Genomic DNA, 25,993 nt, shown 5'->3' with positions numbered 1-25,993 from the left:
GTAGTCAGATGGAAAAAGAGGTGGTATAAGAGAAAAGCCTTATGGTAGCTTTGGGATTTAACTTAACTTTTGAGATTTAATTTCTGTCTCTCATGTCATGGCTGCTAGTGTGCATGAAGCCAAAGGGTAGGAATCACTCTCATGTAGCCCAGAGCATGCATATGTAAGCCTACTGAGGGTCAAGGGAGAGGTGTGGGTGCCATATGCTGATTGCCTTTGATGCCTGTGGAAGAAGAACCACTGAACTATTATAAGCCAGTACAGCATGTGTGAAACTAGAGGATGAGCTAAGGGCAAAGGATAGGCCCTTCTGGAGTCTAGTTTTATGGACAGATGATATTGAAAAGACTGAAAACAAATCAGCCGTCCCCCTGGGCTCTTATGAGAACCAGGTCCACAGTCCTGATGTTGGCAAACTGGCAATGAGTAGTATGTGCATGGTTGCTCACAGTTCTTATCTGTTTCCACACACTACCAGTGACTGAACAGTAAATGTGAATATTGGGTAGGCACTCCTGATATCGTGGACATTGTTGATGAGGTACTGGGAACGGTGTCTAGAAAGATCAAGGGACACTTGCATTTGCCTGAGTACCCACATGCAAAGGCTGGCCACAAGCATTATGGCGGCTACATGGAGAGCAGGCCTTTTCTGTATTCTCCCATAGTAATTGATGTGCCTCGCCTTACACTTGGGATCTTTGTGAGTCCCTATGTCTGTAGCATGACATCATTTCTTCTCCTTGATGCTATAATTGGGCAGGTGGGCATTCCATTACCATGCACTGAGTACATGGGCTCACTGTATTCCAGTCCTGTGCGTTGAACATATGCCCGGGGACTGACGGCATCATGGGTTCCATGGCAAATCAGGGAATGTGCATGTGGATTCTACCTTCAGAGAGGATACAAATGAGGAAGATAAGCAACAGAGAATAATGAAGGCAATTGCCTTTCTTGGGGGAGAATGCCCAAATGAGTGCTTCCAATAAAAGAGCTGTAGAAGTGGGACTGTGGGTGTGACCTGATTGGGACATCCTTATCCTGTTGGTTCCAGTTGCTTCAGCAGAGAGAGAGACAGGGGAGTTATGGCCAGGTGTGGGGGTAGTGGTGGCGGGAGCTCCCACTCTCCTAATGAAGGGCCTAGCATGTCTCCAAAGAAGAGAAGAAGAAACATCCTGGCATCCAAGCCTGCCTGGGGCCAGAGACCAGCTAAGTGTGTGGGCTAAGTAGAGCTGAGGATGCCAGCAAGTCTCTGTTAGGAGGTATAAACACATTCACACAGAGGAAGGCATTGGTTGTGACTCAGTTCCCTCAAAATCTCAGTCACAGGCCCCTGCCAGGGGTGGCCATATGATCCATTTTCTTTAGTAGCCATGTTTCCTGTTTTCTGATGAACCCAGCGAGCAGTGGTAACTTCATGGGAGGTACATGATTTCAGGAACTCATGTGCAGGGTGAGAGTGGTCTGGCCAAGACTGGGTTTACCACAATGAGGTGGTCCTCATAGGCTCTGGTCACTCCTGATGGGTGAGGTTACTGCAAGGCAGGTTGGTTCTACAGCATGGTTGGTGTGCCTTGAGTGTGCAAGCCCAGGGCCAGGCATGGCTGAGAGGAAGGGAGGACAACCTTGTCTTTTCCTTTAATGTGTTTATATTTCAAACTAGGATATCAAACACACTTTAAGTTCAGTTCAGTCTGAACATACCCAGTAAGCACCAACTATGTACCAAGTTTTGATATGCAATATGGAATTATGTCGGGTGGTCTCTGAGCATCTCCAAAGGGTTCTATTCAACTAGGGTGCTGTCTGGTCTCTAATATTTAGAACGCAATGGTAAATATGTGATAGAAATTCCTTTTGGCTAATGTAGCCAGAAAAAGAAATGCCTTTTTAAAAATTTGTTTTGTTTTTATCAGAGTTTTGAAGACTGGCCAAATTCCATTGAAGAAAATTTCAAAGGGAAGAAAGGGTACCCACAGGAGGAAACAGCAGGCAGAAGTCTTGATCCGGGAAGCTAGGGGTATAGATCAGAAACAGTGAGATGATGGGAAGGTGCAGTTGGCTGTGGGAACAGGTTTGGGGATGTAGTGGTGGACAAAGCAACAAATATAGGCATGCACTCAGGTCGGGGTGGTTACTGATGGCTGCTGTGCATCTCCTGTAGGTCATGGGAAGTCATGGAGGGCAGGATAGGAAGGTGTTTATGACTTTACAAGATTCCTTATCTGAAGTGTCGTGGGCAGGTTTAACCTGCATTCAGGCGAGGAGCAAGAGGATGGCGGGTATGACTTGGGCATTGGGGAGTGGGAGGCAGGGGCCCTTGGAGGTCATGATTAGAAGTTATTTCTATTTTAACCAGATTGTATCTCTAGGAATCAGGAATATTCCCATGGTCAGCTGTCTGTAGTCCTAAGATGTTATGCTTCCCCGTGGTCTTCACTAGGAAACACTTACCTCCTCAGGGGAGAGGAGAGTGGTTAACTCACCGGGACAAAGGCTCATTTCCCCTCTGTCCTTCCCACCTGGGGGGAACCCACCATGTGGGCCACCCCAGGAAGGGTTAAACAAGTGGGATGCCTCAAGTCTAGGTTGTAAACCAGGGAGAAGTGGAAGGAGGCTAGAGACTGCTTTCTTTCAGGGCAGGGAAGGACGTGAAAAACCAAACCCAAGAGCCAACTTCTTGGGTCAGTGTGTCCCCTGCCTGAGGGACTTCCCTGTGGAACCAGCAGGGGCACCTCAAGGGATTTACTTTGGATTCTGTTCTTGTTGAAGGGAGGCCTGCAAGATCTCAAGAGTCTTTCCCTGTGAGGTGGGATGATCTTCAGCTCAGTGGGCCTCATTTGCCTCATTAGCTTCTGTCAGACACCAGGTGTTCCTCTTAGAGAGTGTGGCCTTGTCTGAACACAGATATCCTCCCCTCAATCTCTCTCCCATCCATCATCTGTCATATCAAGCTTTAGATGACCCAGCTGGTTTCCTATCACATAGGAAGCAAAATCCTCTACCTGCCTTTTCTGACCTCAGCACATGTCATTCTCCTCCTTGCTCAGACCTTCCAGCCATGTAGACCTTCATTCTTTCCCATGCTCGTTCTAGTCTTTGCACTGGCTGTCACCTCTGCCTAGAATGCTGCAGTCTCCACATGGCCTATCTTTTCTTGACTTTTCCATACCAAAACATTACCGTCCTCTGACTGGCCTTCTCAGAATCCCCATTCTAAAGCAGCCATCCTATTTTATTTCTTCCATTGTTCTTATCCCTATCTGCTGGTTTCTTATGTGTGTGTGTGTTTGCTTACTGTCACCTTCCTCCACTTGAAGATAAGCTCCTCGAGAGGAGGGACCCATTGTGACCTCAGAGCTTGGAAAAAGGCTCAGAGCACAGTAGGAGCTTGGGAACTCTTTGATGAAGGCACTTGTTGAACATATCTCTGGATTTACCTCTTTAGATCATCTCAGAGAAGGCTGGTCCTGAGTTGGCCTGGTGCCATCCTTCAGCCAGTTCCTGAGGAGACCAACCAGGTGGAAGTAGCCTTGGGAAATATTTCCCGGAGTCTTGGTGGGAGGAGTTATATGTTTGTGATGATTTTACATCAGACCACCAATCCAGAGAGGCCGTGTATGGGGAACATCAGAAATAAGAAGGACCTATCCATGGCTGGGTGCATTGGAGCAACCCTCACAGGGACTAGATTCTGCTCTGGCCATGAGCTCAGTTGTCCAGCCCTCTGCCTTTGAAGAATTCTGTAACCTCACCTGACCTTCTTGGCTACCAACAGAGAGATCCTTGTCTGACCTGCCTCAGCTAGATGCAGAGCAGCCTAACTCTGCTTTGAGAGTCTTGGACTTCTGTTTATGCACCAAGAATGCTCGGCTTGTTCCAAACGGAGGAGGGGTTCTGAATGGGGGCCCAGTGTGGGGTGAGGTGAGCCATAGCCACCACTAGAGGAATGCAGAGACATGCCTGATGGCGTGACACATCTTTGGAAAGTCAGAGGCAGGTTGAGAGCAGCCTCCTAGTCAAGTAGGGAAAGTTCCTCAGCCCCTTTTCAGGGTATGAAAGGTAGAAACAACTCTAGCTTGCGGGGGGTTAGAATCCACATTATGGTACTCACCAAAAGGATATTGCTATGGTTTTTTAATTAAAATCTTCCATGGAGGGGCACCTGGGTGGCTCAGTCGGTTAAGCATCTGACTTCAGCTCAGATCATGATCTTGTACTCCATGAGTTCAAGCCCCACATCAGGCTCTGTGCTGACAGCTCAGAGCCTGGAGCCTGCTTCAGATTCTATGTCTCCTTCTCTCTCTGCCCCTCTACCTCCCATGCTTGCTCTCTCTCTCTCAGAAATAAACATTAAAAAAATAAAAAAATCTTCCATGGAAATAATATAGATAAAAAGTGGCCAGATTTCAGAGGCCATGGAGGACAATTTCAAACCCCATTTCTCAAAGTATTCCTATAGGATGTTAATTTTTGGAGCAAAGGGTTTTTTTGTAAGAAATGGTGGCTTTAAAAAAATTAAGCAAGTGTCTTCACAGTAAAACTTTTCAGAGCTTCTAATATGCTCATTGTGACTCTCAGGTGATACCTTGTATGGGCTTTTCCAATCTCTTAGACCCTGAAATCCCTTTTTAGCTAAAACTCTTTTGGCACACACATTAGGAAATGATGTGGTAGAGAATGGATGAAGGTGAGAGACAAAATCAGTGAGCTTCACAAGCATTTAGAGATTCCCGGGTGCTCTGCATAGTGCTAATTACTGTGAAAAATACAAAATAAGACAGTTTTGGTAGCAGATCCTCATATTAGGAGACTCTCACATGCAAAACAGCTAGGAAAAAATAAAAGAAATATACATAATTGAGAACTATCTGTGGTACAAACTATGCAACTCTAGGCTATTCAAGAGGAAGGAGATTCCCCCAGGCATGCTGCCGCAGAGAAGTCCTGGAAGGGACGGGGCTGATGCATCCTTGGAGATTGGCAATGACAGGGTGCCTTAAAACCCTTCAATAGCATCACCCCCTGTTGCACTGGTTATGCTTATAAGTCACATGCATGGTTTCTCCTCTCCAATGTTATGAATGTCCTGGGAAAGCCAAAGACTGGTCAGGAGCCTAGCTTGTTTGGCTTTTGGAATCTCTGACGTCTGAGCAGTGGTAAAGAAATGTGTGTACTCTGGGTCAACTCTGAGCCAGTGCCTGAACCCTTGCCTACAAGTTATCGATAAATGATGCGGGAACATGAAGTCCTCACACCTGTAGATATTTGTCCTTGGACGCTGTAGGGAAGACCTGCCAATGAGGCCAGGTGTACACTGTTAAATTCTCTTTGAAGTAAGTCCTGCATCTTCCTGCTTCAGCATCTGCATTGGTTTGACCGTAGTCCTCTTGATTAGTTAGTCTCTTTCCCCTGCCTAGTGACTCACTATTCAGGTTTATATTGCTGAATGGCTCAGTGATATCTCTTGAGCATTGGTGTACTTGCCAATGAGTTAGTCACCTAGGTTGTACAGGAAACAGGTTCAGGCAAGTGAGTTTTAAGATTCCCTGTGGCCATCTTTAGCTTTGATGTTTATTGGTCGCCATTTTAGCTTGCAGAATAATGGAGCAGGAAGTTTTGCTGTTGCCCTAACTCCCAGCTGTGGGGCACATCTGTTTCTCTGGCTGGGATTTGGCTCATTGAAACTTAAAGTTTGAGGTATGAGGATAGTTAGTAGGACAACCAGATGCTTCTGTTTGTATCAGCTGCCCAGTTAATGTTTCCTCTCTCCTTTCTCAACACTGGCGCCATCCCCAGGAACGTGCCCAGGTTTGGTTTCCAGTGTGGTAACAACTATTGTGTGTTCCTTCCCTCTCCCCCACATTGTGTTCCTGGTCTAGACTCCTTGTGATCGTGTGTGGTGTTCATATCCAAATAGCATTCGATCCTAAGTCCTGACTTTATACCGTACTCGTAGTGTCTGATTATCACCCACAGGCCAGGGGCTCTTCTGCCTGCTTACTTACTACTCTTTGACTCTTGGGTTTTAGGAACACTCCCGGCCTGAGTATGAAACCAAAGTTCGAGAGAAAATGTTAAAGGCAAGTGGCAAGTCGGTGGTCCAGAAATTGGGCACCAATATGGCTGAGGATGAAGATGAGGTAAGTTGCTGGTGCTTGTTGCTCGCCATCTTCTTCGTTTCTGAAGGTGCTTTGTCATTTCATTTGGAATGCCTTCATCAGAGACTGGGCTGTGAGAAGAGGTTGACAGGAGTGGGACAGGAGGGGATGATTCATGACACATTCCGTTGACCTGCACTCAAGAGCAGGCTTTTGCCATGACTTGATTTGTCTCTCTTTCTGGATGGTGGTGTCTGGCCAAAATGGGAGAGTAGGTTGGAGAAGAAAGAAACAGTTTCAGTGCAGGACTGAATCACCTAAATACCTAATAATGATAACTACCACCATACTAACTAGCACAATGGCAGTTAACCCTTGTCGAATGCTTGCTCTAGGCTAGATGCCATTCTAAGTGCATTATATTATCTTATTTTCATGGTAAATTTATGATGCTGGCATTCTTATTAGGCAAATGAAAACTAATGACAAAAGTTATGTTCATAGCTTAAGTCAGTTGCCAGAAATCACCCAGCCAGTAAATGGTGAGTAGATCTGGGATTCTGTACATCTCTGACGGTCTGTGCATCTAACCACTACATGCAATACTGCCCTTCGAGTGCAGTGAAGAAGTCCAAGCAAGACATGGCTCTTAGGGCCAGCCGAGGCAAATTCATGCATGTGTTCACTTGAGCTACTCATATAAAGTTCCTTACATTTCATTTTATCTGGGTGGGCTTTCACAAGTAGGAATGTGATGGTGAACATGTCTTCCGAGTCCTATTTCTGAGTTTTACGGTGGCATTCAGACATTAAAACAGAGCTTCAGAATCTGTGCTGTGATCTGTAAATACGCATAGTGTGTGTGAGCTGGGGGTACAGTGTGGGGGGCTCCTCTTTGGCAGTGCCTGTCTTCTCTGAGTGCCACCCTTCTTTGAAACTGTGTGTGTGTGTGTGTGTGTGTGTGTGTGTGTGTGTTTATGTCTTTCCTAATCTGGTTCCTGAAAAAAATCAACAAGATTGGAAATCTGTTGTTTTTGCATGTGTCTTTTCTCCATCTTGGCTTTGAATTCAAATTTCATTTAATTTTACATTCTTAAAGTTGGAACCATTCATGTTAACATGCAAATTTATTCAAGCACCAAAACAGAAGAATGTGGTGTTTTTGAGGCCAGAACACTGGCTTTTTTCTTCTTTCTTTCTTTCTTCCTTTCTTTCTTTCTCTCTTTTCTTTCTTTCTTCCTTAAAGAAAACAGGACTTAGAAGAGAAAGAGCATGGCTCTCTGAGTTATTATTTTTTTTTTTCCTAGACAAAAAGTAAGTCCAAGACCACCAATTATTCAGGGAAATAATGAATTCATTCTTAGGACAGACTAATCATCACCACCACCCTCATCAGAAAGCAAGAAGTCTGTGTTCTCAGCTTTAGCAACTCCATGCAACCTTCTTTCTCCACCCTAGAGCAATATACAATGGATAATTTTATGGAAATCACATGTAACTTTTATTGACCACTGACTCATTTAATTTTAATTCCATGGACGGGAATGCCAAGGAGCTGGAATTGCGTACATTGAGACTGTGGTTCTAATATAAACTTTGCTTGGATATATATGCATGATAGGTCACATAACTTTCAGGAACCATGAATAATTGAAAAACATCTGAATGCATTATGAATGATACATATGTTTATGTTTTAGCATTCAACATCTATTTCCATTACACTGTTGAGAATGCAAAGCTCAAAGCATCTAATGTCTTATGGGCACTGGGGAGAAAATGACCTTCCTGATTGAGCAGTGAGAGAAGAAAATGGCTTGGAATGTGATTGTCAACATCCTTCTTCTGTTCCCTCCATTCTGTTAATACTGTAAATCTTCTGTTCCTGCTGTAAGTCTAGCCAAAGATGGGAGATGAAGGGAGGAGCACGTGTTGCTGTCTGATGGGAGGGATGCTGCTCTTGCCTACTGGAAGAGTTGAGGTCAATACCCACTGTATAACATGGCTCTGGAGACCCTCTCATGTGTGGGATATTTAGGAAAGGCCCCTTCTGCTGGGGAATAGACAGGGACAAAGAACCAAAATTTAGCTGGTGGTCTTGGATATGCCTCTTGTCATCCCAGAGGATCCTCTTGGCTCTGCCTTGACTGTGACCCCGAGTCTGCATATCCTCACCTCTCTTTACTTTCCTTCCAGTTGGATGATAAGCTACCACTTATTGAGACCCAGAGCAGTATGGGAATTTGCCCAAGACCATATAATGTGTGTGGGGAAGCTGGTAGTCAAACTTAGCTTCACCCGATCCCCAAGGCCTATTGCTTTTTTATTTAATTTTGAAGATATCAACCCCATTTTTAAAGACCTCTTTATTGAGATTTAGTCCTCAGACCATAAAATTCACCCACATAAAATGTACGATTCAATAGCTTTTAGTATATTCACAGATTTGTGCAGCATTTCTACCATCTAAGTTTAAAATATTTTTTTAAGGTTTATTTATTTACTTGATGAGAGAGAGCAAGCGAGCACACAGGGAAGGGGCAGAGAGAGGGAGAGAGAGAATCCAAAGTAGGCTCCACACTGTCAGTGCTGAACCTGATGTGGAGCTGGGACTTACAAACCGTGAGATTATGACCTGAGCCGAAATCAAGAGTAAGATGCTTAACCAACTGAGCCACCCGGGCACCCCTCAAATATTTTTATCACCCCAAAAAGAAACCCTATACCTAGTAGTTACTAAACTCTGGAAAAACAACTAATCTACTTTCTTTTTCTATAGATTTGCCTATTCTGGGGCCCCTGGGTGGCTCAGTCAGTGAAGTATCTGACTCTTGGTTTCAGCTCAGGTCATGATCTCACAATTCATGAGTTCAAGCTCTGCATCGGGCTCCATGCTGACAGTGCAGAGCCTGTTTGGGATTCTCTCTCTTCTCCTCTCTCTCTGACCCTCCCGCATGCACACTTTCTCTCTCTCTCTTCTCTGTTTCTCTCTTTCAAAATAAATAAAAAAAATACAATAAAAAATAATTTGCCTATTTTGGGTTTTCATGTCAATGGTATCATGAAAAAAATGTAGTATTTAGCTGCTTTCACTTGGAAAAATGTTTTCATGATTCATCCATGTTTTAGCTACATCAGTATTTCATACTTTTTTATTGCCAAGTAATATTACATAGTTTAGATATACCTCCTTTATCAATTGGTATGATAAAGCCACTTGGATGGCTTCCACCTTTGGGCTGTTATCAATAATGGTGCTATGAATATGTGTGTACAAGTTTTTGTGTGGATGCATGTTTTCATTTCTCTTGGATTTATAGGTAAGAGTGGAATAATTGGGTCACACAGTAGCTCCATATTTAACAAGTTGAAGACCTGCCATACTATTTCCCAAAGTAACTGTACCATTTTACAGTCTAACCATACAATGTATGGTTTCTCCACATCTCAGCAACACTTGCTATTATCTTTTTTATTTTATCTATCCTAGTTGTGTGAAGTGGCATTTCACTGTGGTTTTAATTAGCATATCTCTAATGACTAATAATGTTGAACATCTTTTCATGTACTTGTTGGCTGTTTGTATGCCTTCTTTGGAGAAATGCCTATTCAAATCCTTTGCCCATTTTTTACTTTTTATTTTATTTTTATTTTTTTTAAGTTTGTTTATTTATTTATTTATTTATTTATTTATTTATTTATTTATGTATTTATGTATGTATGTATGTATGTATGTATTTATTTATTTATTTTGAGAAAGAGAGAGTGGGGGGAGGGACAGAGAGAGAGGGAGAGAGAATCCCAAGCAGGCTCCACGTTGTCAGTGCAGAACCCAAAGCGGGGCTTGATCTCATGTACTGTGAGATCCTGACCTGAGCCGAAATCAAGAGTTGGACATTTAACTGACTGTGCCACCCAAGTGCCCTCTTTGCCCATTTTTTAAATTGTTCTCTTAGGATCATGTTGTAAGAGTTATTTAATAATCTAAATACCAATCCAATATATAATATGATTTACAAATATTTTCTCCTGTTGAATGGATATTGTTTTTTAATTTTATTGATGATACAATTCAAAGCACAAAAAGTTTTGTTGTAATTCAAATTATATGTATTTCCTTTTGTCACTGGTGCTTTTGTATCATATCCAAGAAATCATTGCCTAGTTCAAGGTCATAGACATATACTCCTAGGTTTTCTTCCAAGGGATTTTTGTGTTGGCTCTTATATTTTTAGGTGTATGATCCATTTTGAGTTAATTTTTATGTATTAGTTAACTAACTAAGGTGTCCAAATTCTTGTTTTTTGTTTGTTTTTGCATGTGGATATTCAATTGTCTAGCACTATTTGTTGAAAGACTATTATCTCTACTGAATTATATTGACATCCTCATCAAAAATCTATTCAATATAAATGTAAGAATTTGTTTCTGGACACTCAATTGTATTCTGTTAACCCATGTGTCTATCTTTATGCCAGTGCCACATTGTCTTGATTACTACACTTGTGTAATAAGTTTTGAAATTGGGAATGTGACTTTGACTTTGTGCTTCTTTTTCAAAATTGTTTTGATGATTCTGGGTGCCTTGCATTTCCATATGAATTTCATAACCAGCTTATCAATTTCTGTAAAAAACACATGTTAGGATTTGTGATAGGAACTGAGTTGAATCTATAGGTTAATTTAGGAATATTGCCATCATAATACTATTAAGTCTTTTTTTTTTAATTTTTAGTGTTTATTTATTTTTGAGAGAGAGAGAGAGAGAGAAAGAGCGAGAGAGCAGGGTAGGGAGAGGGAGAGAGAGGGAGACACAGAAACTGAAAAGGCTCCAGGCTCTGAGCTGTCAGCACAGAGCCTGATGTGGGGCTCGAACCCATAGACCATGAGATCTTGACCTGAGCCAAAGTCGGACATTTAACCGAATGAGCTACCCAGGCGCCCCACACTATTCTTATAATCTATGAGCGTGATGTATCTTTCTATTTACTTAGATCTTATTTAGTTCCTTTCAACAATGTTTTATATTTTCAGTGTAGAAGTCTTGTACATATTTTGTTAAATTTGTTTGTAATTATTTTATTCTTTTTGATGCTATTGCGAATCGTTCTTAATTTCTGTTTTGCATTATTCATTGCTAGCATATAGAAATATAATTGATTTTGTATCCCACAACTTTGGTGAACTCATTTTTTAATTCTAATAGTTTTTAGTGAACTCCTTATGATTTTCTATGTATAAGATCATGTTATCTGTGAATAGAGATAGTTTTACTTCTTCCTTTCCCAATCTGGATGCATTTTATTTGTCTCTATCTCTTTTTTTCTAGCTAATTGCTCTGACTACAATCTCTTGTACAATGTTGAATAGAAGTGAGGAGAACAGACTTCCTTGTCTTGTTCTTGATCTTGATCTTAGGAGAAAAAAAAATTAGTCTTTCACCATTAAGTGTGATGTTAGCTGTGGCCCATTGCTTTTTTGTTCTCTCTTTGTAAGGCTTCCCAGAAAACAATTTACATCACATAAACACGATGTTTATTTGAAATGAAACATTCTATACTGTAATGAGGTGGTAACTACATGTCCACATTCGGGAGAGACAGTGTGGTATGGCCCAAGGCTGGCTGGCTGGGTCATGGTACTTTCATCAGGTAGTTGAGCTTTTCTCTGGGTCTTTTCTGCTTCGGCTGTCACATGGGAAGATTGAGTTATAGCCTCTGTGGTTCTGAGAGTTGGTGACTTTCTTTGTTTATGTGAGAGATGATGTTGGCCGTTAGCCCATAACTTTGGGGCATAGACTGTCTCTTATTTGTCTTAGGTGGTGTTAATTTGGATATTCTTACATCTGTTTTTTAAATATGCCTTTTTAAAAAGTTTTACTTTAATTCCAGTTAGTTAACAACAGTGTAATATTAACTTCAGGAGTATAATATAGTGATTCCACACTTCCATACAACACCTGGTGCTCAAGTGTCCTCCTTAATCCCTATCACCTACTTAACCCCTCCCCCTGCCCACCTCCCCTCTGGTAACCATCAGTTTGTTTTCTATAGATAAGAGTCTGTTTCTTGGTTTGCCTCTCCCTCTCTCTTTTTTCCCCCTTTGCTCATTTGTTTTGTTTCTTAAATTCCACATATGAGTGAAATCATATGGTATTTGTCTTTCTCTGACTTATTTTGCTTAGCATAATACTCTGTAGCTCCATCCATGTCTTTGCAAATGGCAAGATTTAATTCTTTTTTATAGCTCAGTAATATTCCTCTGTGTGTGTGTGTGTGTGTGTGTGTATGTGTGGTATATATACCACCTCTTCTTTATCCATTCATCAGTTGATGGACTCTTGGGCTATTTCCATATTTTGGCTATTGTAGATAATGCTGCTATATGCATCAGGGTGCATGTATCCCTTTGAATTAGCATTTTTGTGTCCTTTGTTTTTAATTTTTTTTTAACCTTAATTTTTTTGAGACAGAGAGAGACAGAACATGAATGGGGGAGGGTCAGAGAGAGAGGGAGACACAGAATCCAAACCAGGCTCCAGGCTCTGAGCTGTCGGCACAGAGCCCGACGCGGGGCTTGAACTCACAGACCCTGAGATCACGACCTGAGCCGAAGTCAGACGCTCAACCGACTGAGCCACCCAGGCGCCCCCGCATTTTTGTATCCTTTGGGTAAATAACCTAGTAGTGCAATTGCTGGATCATAGGGTAGTTCTGGTTTTTTTTTTAATGTTTATTTATTTTTGAGAGAAAGAGAGACAGAACATGAGCAGAGAGAGAGGGAGACACAGATTCTGATGCAGGCTCCAGGTTCCAAGCTGTCAGCACAGAGCCCTATGTGGGGCTTGGGCTCACAAACTGTGAGATCATGATTTGAGCCAAAGTCATATTCTTAACCAACTAAGCCATCCAGGTGCCCCAGGATAGTTCTATTTTTAACTTTTTGAAGAACCTCCATACTGTTTTCCAGAGTGGCTGCACCAGTTTGCATTCCCACCAACAGTGCCAGAGGGTTCCTTTTTCTCCACATCCTCGACAACACTTGTTGTTCTTGCATTTTTTATTTTAGCCATTCTGACAGGTGTGAAGTGATATCTCATTTTGATTTGTATTTCCCTGATGAACAGTGATGTTGAGCATCTTTTTATGTGTCTGTTGGCCATTTGTTATGTCTTCTCTGGAAAAATGTCTTTTCATGTCTTTTGCCCATTAAAAAAATTTTTTTTAAGTTTATTTATTTTTGAGAGAGAGATAGAGCAAGTGGGGGAGGGATAGAGGGAGAAAGAGAGAATCTCAAGCAGGCTCCACACTGTCAGCATGGAGTATGATGTGGGCTTGAACTCACAAATTATAAGATCATGACCTGAACCAAAACCAATAGTTGAATGCTCAACTGACTGAGCCACCCAGGTGCCCCATCTTTTGCCCAATTTTTAATTGGATTATTCATCTTTGGGGTGTTGAGTTTTAGAAGTTCTTTATATATTTTGGATACTAATCCTTTATCAGATATGTCATTTGCAAATATCTTCTCCCATTCCATAGATTGCCTTTTTGTTTTAGTGATTGTTTTCTCATTGTGCAGAAGCTTTTTATTTTGATGAAGTCCCAATAGTTTATTTTTGCTTTTATTTCCCTTGCTTCAGAAGACATATTTAGAAGGAAGTTGCTACAGCAGATGTCAAAGAGGTTACTGCCTGTGTTCTCCTCTAGGATTTTTATGGTATCAGGTCTTACATTTAGATTTTTTTTAATTTTTAAATTTTTAAATTTCTTTTTGAGAGAGAGAGACAGACAGACAGAGCGAGAGCTGGGGAGGAGCAGAGAGAGAGAGAGAGAGAGACACCGAATCTGAAGCAGGCTCCGGGCTCTCAGCTGTCAGCACAGAGCCCGACATGGGACTCAAACTCACAAACTGTGAAATCATGCCCTGAACCGAAGTTGGATGCTTAACTGACTGAGCCACCCAGGCACCCCTCAGGTCTTACATTTAGGTCTTTAATCGGTTTTCCATTTATTTTTGTGTATGATATAAGAACATGGTCCAGTTTCCTTCTTTTCCATGTTGCTGTCCAGTTTTGCCAACATCATTTGTTGGAGAGGTTGTCTTTTTCCCATTGAATATTCTTTCCTGCTTTGTTGAAGATTAATTGACCATATAATTGTGGTTTCATTTCTGGGTTTTATGATCTATTAATCTATACGTCTGTTTTTATGCCAATACCATACTGTCATGATTTCTACAGCTTTGTTAGATAAGTTGACGTCTGGAATTGTGATGCCTCTAGCTTTGCTTTTCTTTTTCAAGGTTCCTTTGGCTATTTGGGGTCTTTTGTGGTTCCATATAAATTTTAGGATTGTTTGTTCTAGCTCTGTGAAAAATGCTATTGGTATTTTAATAGAGATTCCATTAAATGTGTAGATTGCTTTGGATACTATAGACATTTTAACAATATTTGTTCTTTTAGTCCATGAGCATGGAATGTTTTTCCATTTCTTTATGTTATCTTAAATTTCTTTCATCAGTGTTTTATGGTTTTCAGAGTACAGGTCTTTTGCCTCATTGGTTAGGTTTATTCATAGGTATCTTACTGTTTTTGGTGCAGTTGTAAGTAGGGTTGATACCTTAATTTCTTTTTCTATTGTTTCATTATTGGTATACAGAAATGCAGAAGATTTCTATATATTGGTTTTGTATCCTGTGATTCCACTGAATTTGTTTATTAGCTCAACAGTTTTTTGGTGGAGTCTTTTGGGTTTTCTGTATGTAGTATCATGTCATCTGCAAATAGTGAAAGTTTTACTTCTTCCTTGCTGATATGGATGTCTTTTATTTCTTTTTGTTGTCTGCTGTGGTTAAGACTTTCAGAACTATGTTAAATAATAGTGGTAAAAGTGGACATCTCTGTCTTGTTCCAGACCATAAAGGAAAAGCTCTCAGTTTTTCCCTATTGAGGATGATAATAGCTGTGGGTTTTTCATTTACGGCCTTTATTATGCTGAGGTGTTCCCTCTAAACGTACTTTGTTGAGGGTTTGTATCATGAATGGATATTGTGCTTTGTCAGCTGTTTTTTCTGCATCTGTTGAGAGGATCATATGGTCCTTATCCTTTCTTTTATTCATGTGGTGTATCATGTTGGTAGATTTGCAAATATTGACTCACCCTTGCAACCCAGAAATAATTCTCACTTGATTGTGATGGGTGATTTTTTTTTAATGTACTGTTGGTTTCTATTTGCTAGTATTTTATGGAGAATTTTTACATCCATGTTTATCGGGGATATTGGCCTGTAGTTCTCTTTTTTAGTGGAGACTTTATCTGGTTTTGGTATCAGGGTAATGCTGACTGCATAGAATGAATTTGGAAGTTTTCCTTCTTTTTTCATTTTTTAGAATAGTTTGAGAAGAATAGGTATTAACTTTATTATTATTTAAAAAAAATTTTTTTAATGTTTATTTATTTCTGAGACAGAGAGAGACACAGCATGAATGGGGGAGGGGCAGAGAGAGAGGGAGACAGAATCAGAAGCACGCTCCAGGCTCTGAGCTGTCAGCACAGAGCCAGATGCGGGGCTCGAACTCACAAACTGTGAGATCGTGACCTGAGCTGAAGTCGGCCACTCAACCTACTGAGGCATCCAGGCACCCCTTAACTTTAAATGTGTGGTAGAGTTCACCTGTGAAGCCATCTGGCCCTGGATTTTTGTTTTTTGGGAGTATTTTGATTACTGATTAAATTTCTCTGCTGGTTATCAGTCTGTTCAAGTTGTCTGTTTCTTTTGTTTCAGTTTTTCTTGTGTATATGTTACTAGAAATTTGTCCATTTCTTCCAGGTTGTCCAATTAATTGACATATAGTTTTTCATAATATTCTCTTATAATTGTATTTCTGTGCTGTTAGTTGTTATTTCTCCTCTCTCATTTGTTGTTTTACTTGTGATTTTATTTATTTGGGTCCTTTATCTTTTATTTTTGATAAATTTGGCTAGAGATTTATCACTTTTATTAATTTTTTCAAATAACCAGCTTCCTGGTTTCATTGATCTGTTCTATTGTTTGTTTGTTTTTTTTTTTTTTAGTTTCTATATCATTTATTTCTGCTCTTATATTTTTATTTCTTTTCTTCTGCTGGCTTTAGGCTTTATTTTCTTTTTCTAGCTCCTTTACATGTAAGGGTATATTGTTTATTTGAGAGTTTTCTTGCTTCTTGAAGTAAGCCTGTATTGCTATATACTTGCCTCAGAACTTCTTTTGCTGCATCTCAAACGTTTTGGACAATTTTGTTTTCATTTTAATTTGTTTCCATATATTTTTAAATTTCTTCTTTGATTTTCTGGTTGACCCATTCATTGTTTAGTAGCATGTTGTTTAACCTCCATGTATTTTTGGTCTTTCCAAATTTTTTCTTGTGTTTGACTATTTTCATAGTATTGTGGGCAGAAAAGAGGCATGGTATGATTTCAACATTTTTGTATTTGTTGAGGCCTGTTTTGTGAACTAATATGTGATCTATTCTGCAGAATGTTCCATGTGCACTTGAAAAGAATGTGTATTCTGCTGTTTTAGGATGGAGTGTTCTGAATATATCTGTGAAATCCATCTGGTACACTGTGTCATTCAAAGCCATTGATCCTTGTTTATTTATTTAAAACAATTTTTTTAACGTTTATTTATTTTTGAGACAGAGAGAGACAGAGCATGAACAGGGGAGGGGCAGAGAGAGAGGGAGACACAGAATCTGAAACGGGCTCCAGGCTCTGAGCTGTCAGCACAGAGCCCGACGTGGGGCTCGAACTCACGGACCGTGAGATCATGACCTGAGCCGAAGTTGGACGCTTAACCGGCTGAGCCACCCAGCCGCCCCATCCTTGTTTATTTTGTTTACATGATCTGTCCATTGATGTAAGTGGGGTGTTAAAGACCCCTACTATTATTGTGTTATTATCAATGAGTTCCTTTATGTTTTTTTTAAATATGAAATTTATTGTCAAATTGGTTTCCATACAACACCCAGTGGTCATCCCAAAAGGTGCCCTCCTCAATACCCATCACCCACCCCCCTCCCTCCCACCCCCCATCAACCCTCAGTTTGTTCTCAGTTTTTAAGAGTCTCTTATGTTTGTTTTTAATTGTTTTATATATTTGGGTACTCCCATGTTAGGTGCATAAATACTTACAGTTGTTAGATCTTCTTGTTGGATTTTCCCCTTATGATTATATAATGCCCTTCTTTAGCTCTTGTTACAATCTTAGTTTTAAAGTCTAGTTCATCCAATATAAGTGTTGCTATTCCAGCTCTCTTTTGACATCCATTTGCATGATAAATGTTTCTCCATCTCCACCCTTTCAATCTGCAGGTGTCTTTTGGTCTGAACTGGGTCTGTTGTAGGCTTCTTACATATATTCTCATGATTTTCAAGGGTATAGGCATAGTGAGGATAGTAATAATAATAAAATTCTGAGTAATATTTAAGGCTTTACATGTTTTATTTCATATAGGTCTCAAAACCATTATTATCTCCAATTTATAAATGTGAAAAGGCTGAGGATTAAAGAAATGAACAACTTGCTCAAAGCTAATATGTGGCAGAATCAGAGTATGAGCCAGGCAGTCTGACTCCAGAGCAATGCTCTTGACCACTGTGCTTCTCTGTCCTTCGAATGTTTTCCCTCAACAGATCCTCAAACATGACTAAAAAGTCATGCTTGCTTTTTCTTCCTTATATTAAGGCAAGAAGGACAAGGGTATTCATTGCAAAGACTGGAATGAGACAAACTTGCTAACCTACTTTTTCTTTAATAGTTTTGTGTAAATGCTCATGGCGTGATGCTCTGTTTCCACTGAAGACAACCATGAGTAGAATTAGCTCAGTTTACAGCAGGAGGTTCAACAGACAGTAGGAAAAATTCAGGAACATAAACATATATATATGTTGTGTTTCCAAGGAAGAATCTAGAGTCTGATACTTTTAATAAAAGAATAGGCTCTCTTTCTCTTTCTACCCCAGCCCCCTAAATCAGTTTGAATCTCTTCTGGACTAGTCTGTCCTGGACCAATTTGGAGGTTTCCTCAAGTTTTCCTCCAGGGCAAGGTTTTTCTCTGTGCAGGATGATAAGGCTTGAAGCTGAGTATGGCAAGATGCTGTGGATGGCGGGATTGGGGAGCAGTCCCGATCTTTCCTGTCATCCCTCTGACCTTTCACTCAGCCCCTTCTAATTCTAGCCTATGCCTCCTTTTCTTTCAATAAGCTTTGTATTAGCTAGAGTACACTCAGAAAGCAGAGCACATGCCAGTTGAGGGAAAACAATAGGAGGACCTAATTACAGAGGTGTTAGAACTGGGCAGGTAGAGGAAGCAGGAAACAGGAAGCCCAGAGATTGGCAGCTTCAGGGAATTGCTGCCATTCTTAGGACTGCAAACACAAAGAGGGAGGTGGGATTACCAGAGGCCAGGTGCCACGACCACCCAGTGGGGGCTGGAACCCTGCAGGAGGTGCAGCTACTTCTGGAGATGCCTTGGAGGAGACAGTGGAGGAGAAATACCCTGGATCTCCCCCCCTACCCTCCAGTCTCCCACCAGTGCCCCCCATTGGCCAAACCCAACTCAAAGTCAGTTGTTCACTTCTTCTGGGGAATATCGTTTTCAGGGGTCAGTACCCAAGCAGAGGAAGGGAATGGCTGAGTGGATCTGAGAGCAAGTGGCAAAGCACTGGAACATGGGTTCAGTCAGTAAGTCAGCACACCCTTACTCATTGTAGCTGATGAGCCACAGCTCCTTCCTAGCCAGGCCCTTACTTTGGGGAGTTAAGAAGCTACTGGGGCGCAGAAATAAAAATTTGGCAAAAAGCACAATAACGCCCACCACTAATAATGAGTACCCGGAAGATCAGTTGTTCAGACTGCTCATGAGTTGTGAATGTTTGTGTGAGCATGTGTGAGAGTGTGTGGTAGTATGTGTGTGTAGGAGAGACAGAGTGTGTGTGTGATGGGGCGGGATGTGAGGGGGTTGTCACTGGCATGACACAAATGGGATCAGATAACCGATGGCTTCAGAGAGGAGGGGAAATGTATTTTCATGTCAAGGAACAAGGAATGTGTAGCAAGCTGGGAGGTGGCAAATGTGAGACCTAAAAGCATGTTCTCCTGTAAAACAAACCACTGAGAAGACTCTAAAGCAAACTCCTATCTAACCGGTCCCCAGAGTTTACCTCACAGGACTTGTCACCCAGCTGTTTACCCGGTGCGGGCGCGCCACCTGTGCTCCCGTGGTGGCCAGGCGCTGCCTGCGATGCTACAGTTACTGAATGTTTTATGGGGAGCGTCGAAGCTAGAACATGTGCCAAAAGGAGGCCTGGGGATAGATGGGTGTTAATTTACTGTTCAGTGCACCACTCTGGGGACAATTATTTCAAAAGAAAACTCATCTAAAGTTAAAGTATTGAAACATTTATGACAGATGCCTCTGGCAGGCGCAACAGACAAAACATGTGGAATAAATTATGCATAATTGTAGGGCCTTTGACGAGGAGGCTGGGACAACAGCACCAGGAAGCTCAGGACTGTCAGCTCAGGGGGGGGGAAGAGGGGCCCAGGGAGGGTCGGGGCTGTCCGGGCCAAGGGGGTATGGCCCAGACTTTCCACAGAGGCCCTTGGTGGTCCGTGAGAATGTTCCGTGGAACAGAGTGAAGTTCCCTCAGGCCCTCTTTGAAGGCACTATATGACCATTTGAGGGTCAAAAAAAAAAAAAAAAAAAGAGAGAGAGAGATCTAAGTAATTCTCTCAGACTCTTCTTAGGGGTTAAGAAGGTTCCCCATCGGCACAGGGATACAATGGGGACAGAAAATGACTCAGTTTGCCAAAGAGTCACATCACGAAGAGCTAAGGTGAGGCTCGAGCCTGGGTCCATTGTTGAAAGCCTCGTATTTGCATTGGTGCCCGCAGTCACTAATCTTCATTATTACCTGGGTGTTTCATAGCCTCTCACTATTACGGCTGAGTTCTAAATGCTGGCACCATTCTGGGCCTTCAGTCTCACCTGTGCTTCTGCATGAACTGAGGACTGTCAGGAAAGAGGCTGCTTCTATCCCACGCTCCTTCTGGAGGAGTCAGTCTTCTTGCTTCTCAGACCAGCCCTTACTTAAACTGATAAGGACCAACTGACCAAGGGCTGGTCAGCTCTGAAATCCAAGTCATTTATCCTTGCTCCCCTGGAATTTCTCATGTTTGATAATAAGGGCAATGAAACAGGTCACTGTGTACGATGTAGCTCCATGGGTGAAACACAGCTTACGGAGTTGAATTGTTACTGAAGGCCGCCCCCCTGACAATTTCATGTACTTTTATTTACTTTATTTTATTTTATTCATTTTATTTTATATGGTTACTGATTGATTGTTATTTTCTTGTATCTTTGATTCATTGTTTCCAGCTCTGGCTCATCTATTTCTGCTTCTCACCATCCACTTCCCCTGGATCTCACTGTCTTTGTGCCATCTCTCAAGGAGAGGCTTCTGTTTCTCACCTATGGTCCCTTCCTCCCTAGGCCAGTCTTGCCAAGGGAAATGGATAAGCAAAGGTGCAGAGAAATGGATGTAGCAAGGGACTGGGGAGTCCATCTGTTTGACTATAGAATGGAGATGTCTTCTTAGGAATAGTTAAGGACTCAAATTTGGAATTTCAGGGTTCTGCATCCCTTTCCCTCATTGGTGGGACCTTGTCCCCTGGCTCCACCTAGAGGAAAGGCAGGCTGGGAAATATGGTCATTGCCAGGCAGCAGCTCCAAACTAACAAAGGACAGTGGCCTTCCCCTCTATAGCATCATGATGTGAGTAGAGTGTGAACAGTTAGACTCTGGGAAGGTGCATGGAGGGAGTAGTGTGGAAAAGCCCACAGTCCTGTTCCTGACTACTACCCTTGAGAATCAGTGTTATGGAAAGTGAATTCTCCTCAAGAGGGAAATGTTGTAAGGAGAAGTAAATGAGAAGTGTTCGCCTATCAGTGTATGACAAAGCCTGTTTGAGTCCTTTAGTGACTAAGTCCCTCCACTGGAGTTTGGGACTCACCCCTCTCTGCACAAAATTAGCCCTATCTGAAGTGGTATTGTAGGTAAAGTTTTTGTGTTTGGGTACATTACAATTGTGGGGTTTTTTTTTGTTTATAGTTATTATATATGAAAGCATTCTCGTCAAGAAAAGTTCCACATGGGAGATAAAATGAAGGGCTCCCTCATTCGCACCTCCTCCAAATGTTGTCTGTCTCCCTAGAGGTAGCTACAGATATAGTGTGGTTTGTACACTTCCAGACCTTGCCTTGGGCACTTTGATTCATGTATGCACTTGTATTTGTTTTGGTTATGGGTTTGTTTACACACACACACACACACACACACACACACACACACACATTTAGGAGAAAGTCATGGACAGATAGTTTCATTGTGTTGACAAAGGTTGAAGCAGGAAGGCTGTGTTTTCCAAACTGTGCCCAAGACACCCCCCCAGAGTTCCACAGTGAACTCACAGAGGTGTAGAATTTATAAACATTTTTGAGGGAAGCCCAGAAATACTTGATGTCTGTCAGACAGACACCACATGAACTACCCCCTTGGCTGTGTCAGTGTTAACACATATGATAAGCCTTTCAATGTCATCCTGTCTTAGTGAGGTCAAGCTCTCAGTGCTTATGATACCAGTTCCGCACAAAGCCATCATAGAACCAGGAAGTGATAGTGGTCATATCCAGTCTGATTCCAAGATTGGTGAAGTTGGATAGTGTCCAACAGGTGAGCACATCCTTTTAGTAAGCAGTTAAGGCTAAGAATGAAATAAAATATTTTTTCTTTCCATTTGTGTGTATTTTCCCCCAAATGGCTACTAAACTTGTTAGTACAAAAACGCTCACTAGGTTCTTTGGACTCAACTACTCTGGAACTGCCAAGGGTTTCTTTTAGCCTAGGGCATTTGTGTAAAAATTACGTAGACATTAAGGGTACCACGAACTGAGAAAGTTTGGGAACTGCTGCATAAAGAACTTCCTGAGTTTTTTAGAGATTTCAGAGTGAAGTATACAGCCAAAAGCAGAACATCTTAAAGAGATAAGTAATGAGTTTTAAAGTTGCAGGAATTTGGGGCGCCTGGGTGGCTCAATCGGTTAAGCCTCTGACTCTTGATTTCTGTTCAGGTCATGATCTCACGGTTCATGAGTTTGAGCTCCACCTCAGGCTCCACACTGACAGTGCAGAGCCTCCTTGGGATTCTCTCTTTCCCTGTATCTCTCTGCCCATCCCCTGCTTGTCCTCTCTCCCTCTCACTTGTCTCTCTCAAAATAAGTGAATAAACTTTAAAGCTGCAGGAATTTATTTGGGGGTGGCAACATTCTGTGGCAAAGTGTGCGCTAGAAAAGTGCCAGGTGGACTGACTTCTTCTACACTTGCTCTTACGTCTCCCACTGATTACACTCTTGGGCCACAGAGTATATCTGCTCTAGGACGGTCTCTCTGTGTGTCTGCCTCTGTCTCTGTTTCCTCGTCTGTCTCTCATTGTGTGTGTGTGTGTGTGCGTGTGTGTGTCTGTGTGTGTCTGTGTGTCAGGAGGGGACTGAGGGTTTCTGATTATGGACATCCCTTTAAATCCTTGGGTTTAAAAATAAATGCGACATCTTATCCAGAAGACCTTGCTTTACTTACAGTCTCCAGGGTGGTTTGGGCTTCGTGGAGAGGGATGCCAGAGAAGCACAGAATGTGTCCATAAACATATCCCTTTGTGGAGCATGGGAATTACTCATCCCAAAGAGAGACTCCTCGGGTGGCCCAGGCTATCATACGGGGGCTCTGGCCCTCTTCAACTGACAGTCCATTCTCAGCATCAGAAGTGCTGGCTAAAATAAGACCTTCCCTATGCTCTCATTGTATACATTTCCACTGGCCCTGGTCTAAATTAAGAAGTTACAAATAAGGAGAGTCCCGAGGACTGTGTGATGGAGGAGAAGCCAGAGAGATGGGTCAGCCCTTGAAGTAAGAGCGCGCTGCGGGAGGAGAAGCGGTGGCTCTAGCCTCTGAGCTGAGGCTGGGCAAATTCAGGATGGTATTTCAGACCAGACCCTCATGGAAAACACAAGGCCCAAATATGTGCAACGATGGAGAATGTTGGAACGGCAGAGTAGCAAATGGAGGCCAGCACATACCGTCGGGATGTGTGATGTTTGCCACTATTGACTTGCAGTTTGGACTTTTCTTTTTTCAGTCTAAATGATTTTTCCATATACGGCCTGAAGCATGTAAATTAAATTTGTCTTTTGCTGTCTGGGCCAAGGTCATTATTTCACTTCCCTAGAATTCACTGGAAGCACACATAAGCCCTTCAGGTTCCTTTGCCGTCTTCCCCGTCACGTGCCAGAAAATCAAGTGTCGGTTTAAAAAATTCCTCCAGGGTCAGGAGGTATTCTGGCTCCCTGTGATTCTTTTGACATGATTGTCAGAAAGAAAGCTCTTGGAGAAAGCAGGTGGGATTGCTCTTTTGTGGACAGAGAAAACAGAGGTCTCAAGACAGTGCTCTTCTACCAGTTGTTACCCAGGCTAGATGAGGTTTCTGGAACCTCCCCTCTCCCCCCTAGCACCATGGCCTGCTCAGCCATGCTCCAGCTGGTGAGAAAGCACTTCTCATTCAGAGCGTCTGCAGCACAGCGTTCTTCCTGGACATGACTTTCTACACTTCCATGAAGAATAAGGAACTAGGAAGACAAGAAAACAGGGTCCTACTTTAGGTGGCCCCAGATGCAGACCTGGAGCCAAGGATTCAGGTGCAAAATTTATTCGAGAGGTGGAAACCCCAGTAGTGGAGTGGGCAAGTGACAGAGGAAAGAAGGCAGCCAATAAAGGGTGTCTTGTCAATCGGGTTACTGCTGTGGACAACTGGAGCTGTTTCTGTTGGGAAATTCTGGGAGCTGAGCTAGAACAGGCACTTGGCAGTTTTACTGCCTGAGTGGGCAGGAAGCTCCCATGGGTCACCATTGAGGGAGGTTGTGTATGTGTGTGTGTGTGTGTGTGTGTGTGTGTGTGTGTGTGTGAGTGAAAATTCCCCTGCACTTCTGACCTGCCCTGAAGATACACGTGAACAGAAAAGACTCAAACTACCAAGACAAGTCTTCAGGCAAAGAGATACAGGTGCTGGCAGTTGGAATTTGGACCTCCCCACTCTGTAGTAAAGCTCCTGGAGGTCTGAGGTAGACACCAACAGTATAGAGCTTCTAGGTCCTAAAATGTATTGGTCAAGATCCAGTCAGAAACTTGGGAAGCCCAGGAGGTCAGCAGAGGGAATTTAATACAGGGAAAGTTCGTTAGATACGTGAATCGCTGACAAGCTAAACAGGGGTGGTGAAGCAACTCAGAGATAAGAGTGGCAGCAGGAGCTGGGGAGCCAAGGTAGAAGATGGTGTAACCAGAGCACAGGGCTGGGCTGCCTGGGCACCGGAACAGTGGTGGAAGCTGCATGGTGGGAGATGGGGTCATCGGAGGAAGGGCAGTATGGCGGGGTGCTGAAAGTATGGTGGAGGTGCAGCCACTGCATGAAGCAGATAGAGGGAAGGGAGCAGTACTCAGGATTCTTCTTTCCATCCACCTGCCAATCTGCCACCAGTTCTTGCCTTGGCTGAGTCTAGTCTGAAGCCAGTTGGTGAGAGAGTCTTGGAAATGGGACTTCAGGGACCACTGCCCCTATATTACATATTAGAGCAAAGGATGGGCAGATCTGAGAGGAAACAGGAAAAGGACCAGTCCCTAGTCTTAACCCTTTATCTGACATAAATGTATGCCTCCACCCCCCTATTTCACAGGTCTTTCATATGACTATTGGGTTTGTCATCTCCAAAGTGGCCTCTGGAATTTCTAAGGAATTTCCATGGACTCCATTTTGGGATAGGATAGATGATATGATGGGGGACATACTCCATACCCTTCCACCACCCCCTGCCCCATTCTGAGGTGTCTTGGGGCTATTTCTTGTGCCTTTTGTTCTACATCTTCTGCTCCCATCATGGCAGTCATTGAGGAAACACGACATCTTAAATAAAAAGCTCTTTTTTCTGTGTCAGGCTTACCAAGGCTTGGTGTTTACTCTGTTTCAGTGAGGTAGGTTTCTTTCCTTTCAAAACATGGAACATGCTGGGTTTTTCTCGCTCTCTCAGCCTTTTACCATGTACACATATCAGCTTTTATCTGTTCAATAAAACCAAATGTCAGCATTCTATTTGCTAGTAATAGTGATCTGATTCATGCTAATTTGCCCCCACCGAGGGCTCCCCATGCCTTTAGTGGTTACCTCATTTGTTCTTCCAATCTTCTCGGAGAGAAGTATGTCCATGTAGTCTCCTGTTCTTTCAGACGGGGCAACCTAAGTGAGGCTTTCATGATTAATGTGCACCAAGTTTAGAGCAAAGCCAATGCCAGTCTCTGCTTTCCTTGGTTACTTCTTCTGAGTTGGAGGTTCACTTAATAGCTGACTTAATCCATAAAATACCTAAGAACACAATGATCCATGTTCTCTCTTTTCCTTTAATATCTAAGACCAGATTGATAGGTGTATTTAATATTCACAGGCTACTACCTGCTAGGAGAATGGCATCCTCCTGTTGCAGGCAGGCCAGATATGCAGTTCAAGGGAAAATATACATTGGAATTGGGTCAGTGGGTGTGCCAACCCCAGAGAGAAAGGAGTTGGATCCCTTTGTGGGAAAGATAAGCACAGGATGTTAATTTAGTTACTTGTCTTACACTGTGTTCGGGTTTCAGAGATTGAGGCAGGGTGATGCGGGGAGCGAGGAGGCGATCCTTGATTTAACTTGCCTTCTGTACCTGTCTTCTCTGTAAATCACGCTTCTTTGAAAGAAGATGTCCA

General features: G+C 42.4%; 1 protein-coding gene across 1 annotated transcript in view; it reads left to right on the top strand.

The window, feature by feature from the left end:
- The window catches only part of ANO2 (anoctamin 2), a 318,443-nt gene that overhangs the window by 167,605 nt on the left and 124,845 nt on the right, over positions 1–25,993 (top strand). The window contains exon 14 of the mRNA XM_042993671.1: positions 6,036–6,146. Coding sequence (XP_042849605.1) covers positions 6,036–6,146 — 111 coding nt within the window. The remainder of the gene's footprint in view (positions 1–6,035; positions 6,147–25,993) is intronic.

Source organism: Panthera tigris, chromosome B4 (assembly GCF_018350195.1).
Source record: "Panthera tigris isolate Pti1 chromosome B4, P.tigris_Pti1_mat1.1, whole genome shotgun sequence".
NCBI classification, from domain to species: domain Eukaryota; kingdom Metazoa; phylum Chordata; class Mammalia; order Carnivora; family Felidae; genus Panthera; species Panthera tigris.
Note: the sequence above shows the minus strand (reverse complement) of the source record. Positions and strands in the feature narration are given on the sequence as shown.